A 5,833-nucleotide genomic window follows, 5' to 3' on the forward strand; every position below is an offset into this window, starting at 1 on the left:
TCTAAAGGCCTTAAATTTTTCCAACCCCAAATAAGTTTTTTATTGTATTCATCATTCATGTTAAATTTAGATATTGGTAACACGTGATCAATATGGTAATAATCCCCATAATTATCTATATTCATTTTATCATCGAATTGATATATAATCCATGAAATTCATCTGAACAACCCAATAAATTAGATAGTGTTTCTGAATGTGTTTCTTTGTTGAATAATTGTGTTAATCTAGACCGTAAGCATTGTTTCAATCTAAAATTAAGATCTGTTTGATATCTTTCTCTCATATATTCTGCCATATAATCATTATAAGATTCTCTATTATCTTCTCGGTACTGTTTGGTGTATAGTTTAAAACAAGTTTTACAACAATATTGAAAACCATCTTTGCTAATCTTACGCTTACTAAATTCTGTTAATGATTTATCTAATTCACATTTAGAACACTTCTTGTAGTATATGTTTATAACACCAGTGTTATTTGTAATATTGATAGTTTGTGGTTGTTCTAGTTCCATTTATTATACATATTTTTTACTAAATTGGTTAATATTTTAGAATCCTCTTCCATTTCTTCAACCAACGTCATCCTTTTTCATTCCTCGCTGCTTTTGATAAGTCAGTTTCGATTCCTTGATATCTAAATAATACCAGTTACAATACCCGCGTCACATGCGGACATACAGGAGCGTTTTTGCTTAATGCGCATGCGTTAATCATAATTATATATTCATTCTATAAATTATTTAAAATAGAAACAACACATGCGTTACATGCGTCACATGCGGCCATTGATGTCCGGTTTTGCTTAATGCACATGTGTTAATCATAATAGAAACAACTGAACACATAAGATATCAAAACGTGTTCGCATTAGGCAAGACCGGGCATTCAGGCCCGGTTTGGTTCAATGCGCATGCGCTAATCATAATTATATATTCATTATGTAAATAGAAACAACCGATATGAAATATCAAAACAATGTGCACTAGGCAAGACCGGGCATTCAAGCCCGGTTTGGATCAATGCGCATGCGCTAATCATAATAGAAACGACTGAACATAAAAATTCACCAAACAGATTTACACAATACATTATACAAGTTGTTCAGTCGTTTCTTCCAATACATCATTTGATTTCTATAAATACAATTTATAATTACAAGCATTTTTTCAATTGCTGGTAAATATTGAACTACATCAACAAATGTTAAACTTAATCATTGGAGTCTTAATGTTTTTGAAATTCTTATATAGTTTATTCGTCGATCTTTTGGTGATTCTATTGGTTCGATATCCATTGCTGTTGATTCCTCAGTCAGAAAGAGTATCTTGAGTTTCTCTATCACTTCTTGATGCGTATGGCGTTTTATTAATCTAAAAGATATTAGCGGTAACTCTAACCATCTAAAAGATATACTAAATACACTTAAATATATCTAAAGGTTTCATATTTAATAGCCTTAATAACTACAACAAACAGTACTTACATTTAGATTTATAATTGTAAACTATAAACTCCTAATTTCGTTTCGAGAGATAGAATATCCTGAGCACAATATTAGAGCGTATGTTCATTTCCGGGGCGATTTCTAGAATGACACGTCGTTGATTATGCCACGTCATTTGGTTCCGGCGCGCCTTTCTAGAATATTCTACACGTTTCTGATTATGATGTGTCATCTCTATTCAGAGTTCCAGCACACCGTTCTAGAATTTTCTCTACACGTTTGTAACATTATGTGTCATAATGTCTCGGCGTCATAGTAACAGCTGTGAATTTATAGATTTATTCCATAGCTCTGTACATTGAATGTATATAGGCTCAAATAGAATCATGTTCTAGTATAAACATCAGATCCTTGATATCAAATTCCTCAACGTATTGTTCATTATTTGGATCATGATTCCATAATTCAATAAATTTCTTTGCCTTTGTTAACTGTTCTGAATATAACTGTAAATATTCTAGTTTCAATTTATTCTCTAAATGTGTTTTAGTTTTATTGTGTCTTGCTTTTTGGGATTTATCTACATTGATATTACATGTTGGACAGTAGTACTTATTTGCTTCCATTTTAATACTAAATGTTTTATTAAAATTGATTTTAGAAGTTCAATGATTTAAATGTTATTTATTTATATGAATATTTTAAGAGTAATAGGGGTAATGGGCTTTCAGGTTAAAGGTTGAATGGTCGAGTTCATTAAAAACAAATATTAAAAGTAATTAAAAACTATAATATATTTTCATAACCGCGTGCATTTCAGTTGAATAATAGAATAATTATTATTATTTGAATATATTTGACTATATGAATTTGTGTATTGTAAATAAATCAATTGGTCGCGGAGCGGAGCGGTAGCGAAGTGGAGCGACCAATTGATTTATTTACAATATGCTTTTTAAATTATTGATATCTTAGAATAAATATTTAGTTTTAATATAAAATGCACGCGGTTATGAAAATGTATTATAGTTTTAATTGCTTTTAATGTTTTGGTTTTTAATGAGCTCGACCGTTCGACCTTTGGTATGAAAGCCCATTACCCCTATTACTAATGCGTGGTATATTGAATACAAGCAATAAAGAAATCTAAATCAATGCATCGTTCAACGAAGCTGAACAAGTACTAGTGGTAATCATATTTCCACATTTGTTTGCGGTTAACCTGTTTACCGTTCATTGTTCCATAACACTTTGTTATCAAAGTTTGGCCAATAGAAATGAGCCGAAATGAAAGGTTATGAACGGTCGAATTAAAAATTGGCTAATATGGAGTTTGGCTCTAGGCTCATTTTTGGAACTATAAACATGATTTCGCCAGAAAGTAAAAAATTGAAAAATGATGATAGTTGGACTTGTAGTTATGAGAGAGACGATAAGAAAAAAGTCATCACCTATAAAGAATTAATTGGAACAATCATGAATACAAGACGTGGAACTATTGACTGGTTTATGGATCGTAATCTGATTGCAGCTTCACGTCAGTGTCCGGTTTGTAATGATGAAATGAAATTGTCATTGGACATCAGCAACAAATCTGCGAGTGAAGGATGGCGGTGGAGTTGCCGAAAACGTGTTGATAGTGTGTTGCACCAACGGTTTAAGTCGGTTCGAGCCGACAGTTGGTTTTCTAAATCTAACTTAACGATCGCAGAGATATTAGAAATAACGTATTGGTTATCGCGCGGAGTACAGCAGACCGTTATACAGACTGAAATGGGCTTATCCAGCAAAACAATTGTCGACTGGGCTAGTTTTTTCCGTGAAGTTTGCGAACTGGTTGTTTTTTACAATTGTAAAGCCATAGGCGGACCAGGCAAAGTAGTGGTAATCGATGAAAGCAAGTTCGGAAAACGGAAATTCAACCGAGGACGATGCGTCGATGGGCAATGGGTTTTCGGGGGCATTGAGAGAGGGAATAATAAGAATGTGTTTATGGTCAGTGTCGATAAACGTGATAGCGATACCCTGATACCGATTATCGAAAAGTGGATACTGCCGGGAACAACAATCATGAGCGACTGCTGGGAAGCGTATTCCTGCCTAAACCAACGCGGTTTCGAGCATTTGACCGTAAATCATAGTGTGACATTTGTTGATCCGGATACAAACGCGTGCACGAATCTCATAGAGATCAGTGGCTACATGCTAAAAAGAATTTCCCGAAGTACGGCACAGTGAAAGGTCATTTTGATTCGTATCTTGGACATTATTTATGGCGTTGTCGTGTTGGGGATGATGATCCGTTTTGTCGTTTTTTGGAGGACGTTTCTAAAATTTACAAATCAAACCGGATAAATGTACCATAGGACAAGTGTCGGATTTTTAATCTGTAAATGATTAATTGTAATGAATATTTAATTGAATATTAATCAAATTGATTATTATACCGGCAATAAATATGCATTATGGTTAGATTTTAGAACAACAGAGGATAATTCATTACATGGTTCTGGAAAATAACTACAGAACACTAAAGATGGAATACAATTATTCATGAAAAAGAAAAAAGGAAGCTTAAATTTTAAAATGCACATTTATATTATATCTGACGCACAATTAAATATTGTAAATTCACAATTAGATAGTATTCAATATTAGAAATATTAAGTTAAAATTAAGGATATATAAATGGGTGGTAAAAAAACTCCTAATACTAAAGAACAATATTTAAGAAATTTATATTACAACCCTGAGAGTTCGGTTGCTTATTCTTCTACCAAAAATATATGGCGTCAAGTAAAACAAGATAAATTAGATAAGATAATCCCACAAAATTTAGTTAAATATAAAGATATAAATGAATTCATGTTAGAACAACCAACATATACAACACATAAAAAAATTGTTAGAAAATATAAAACTCGTAAAACTATGGTAAGTTATGTAGATCAACAGTGGCAAGGAGATTTAATTGATATGAAAAATGTTAAGAAAGATAATGATGATTATTGATGGATATTGAGTATAATTGATATTTTTAGTCGTTATGTATGGAGTTTCCCACTTTATAGAAAAGATGCTGTACAAACATCAAATGTTTTAAGAAAATTTCTTTCGGGTGATAAACTAAAACCAGAAAAAATACAATTTGATGATGGAAAAGAGTTTGATAATTCACTTGTTCATGAACTCTTAGACAATCATAATATTAAATATTTTTCAACAAAATCGGATAAACAAGCGGCAGTTGTTGAACGATTTAATAGAACATTAAGAACAAGAATGTGGAAATATTTTACAGCAAATAATACTTTTAAATGGATTGATGTTTTGCCAAAATTGATAGAAGGATATAATAATTCTTATCATTCTTCTATTGGAATGAAACCTATTGATGCTAGAAAACCTGAAAATTCTGAAATTGTTTGGAATAATTTATATGGAGCATTTCTTGTAGATGATTTTGGCGAACCTAAATTTAAAGTTGGTCAAAATGTTAGAATTTCTAAGTATAAAAAGATATTTGATAAAGGATACGATCGAAATTTTACTAGAGAAATATATAAAATAAAAAAGGTTATAACAACAAAACCATATGTCTATAAATTAGAAGATTTAGATGGTGAAGAAGTTGATAGCTACTTTTACGAAGAAGAATTGAGTTTAACTACTGAAAATCTAGAACAAGAATATAAAATTGAAAAAGTATTAAAAACAAAAACTATTAAAAGAAAAAAATATTCTTTAGTAAAATGGGTTGGATGGCCAGATAAATTCAATGAATGGATATTATCAAGTAAAATTAAAAATATATAAATGAATAAGGAATTATTTATATTTGAGCCTCATAATATGTTAATTTCTGGCGTAACAAATTGTGGAAAAACTTATTTTATATTAAATTTATTAGAAACTGTTTATAAAAACTATTTTGATAATATAGTATTATTTTGTCCAACATATGAATTTAATCAACCTTATGATAGAAATATTACTAGAAATAATAAATTTATTATATTAGATCCTAAAACAGTAAAAGAAAATTTAGATAATTGTATTAAAATAGCAATAGATATTTATAAAGGATCAAATACATTATTCATTATAGATGATTGCGCAAATTTACATGATTCAAAAGTGAGAGAAAGTGAGTTATGTTATCTGGCTTTCTCTGGGAGACATTTCGTGATAACAACATGGGTTTTAAATCAAAAATATAATTCAATTGTTAAAGACTTTAGAGAAACATTAGATTTCTAGTTTTATTCTACAATAAAGACAGAAAATCGATGAAAAATGCACTTGAGGAAAATGATATTATTCCACATGATTTACATAATGAATATATGGATAAATTGAAAAATATTAAAAGATCAAAATTACT

General features: G+C 30.3%; 1 protein-coding gene across 1 annotated transcript; it reads left to right on the top strand.

Annotated features, from left to right (window-relative positions):
* Positions 1-2,814: 2,814 nt before the first annotated feature.
* On the top strand, positions 2,815-3,687 carry LOC141909161 (uncharacterized). Its single transcript, XM_074799547.1, has one exon. The coding sequence runs from the start codon at positions 2,815-2,817 to the stop codon at positions 3,685-3,687; it is 873 nt and encodes a 290-aa protein (XP_074655648.1).
* The last annotated feature ends 2,146 nt before the right edge of the window (positions 3,688-5,833 follow it).

Source organism: Tubulanus polymorphus, chromosome 7, assembly GCF_964204645.1.
Source record: "Tubulanus polymorphus chromosome 7, tnTubPoly1.2, whole genome shotgun sequence".
In the NCBI taxonomy this organism is placed as follows: domain Eukaryota; kingdom Metazoa; phylum Nemertea; class Palaeonemertea; order Tubulaniformes; family Tubulanidae; genus Tubulanus; species Tubulanus polymorphus.

What these genes read in the sequence shown, in the direction of transcription:
- LOC141909161 (XM_074799547.1), top strand. Translation starts at nt 2,815, where the DNA reads ATGATTTCGCCAGAAAGTAAAAAATTGAAAAATGATGATAGTTGGACT.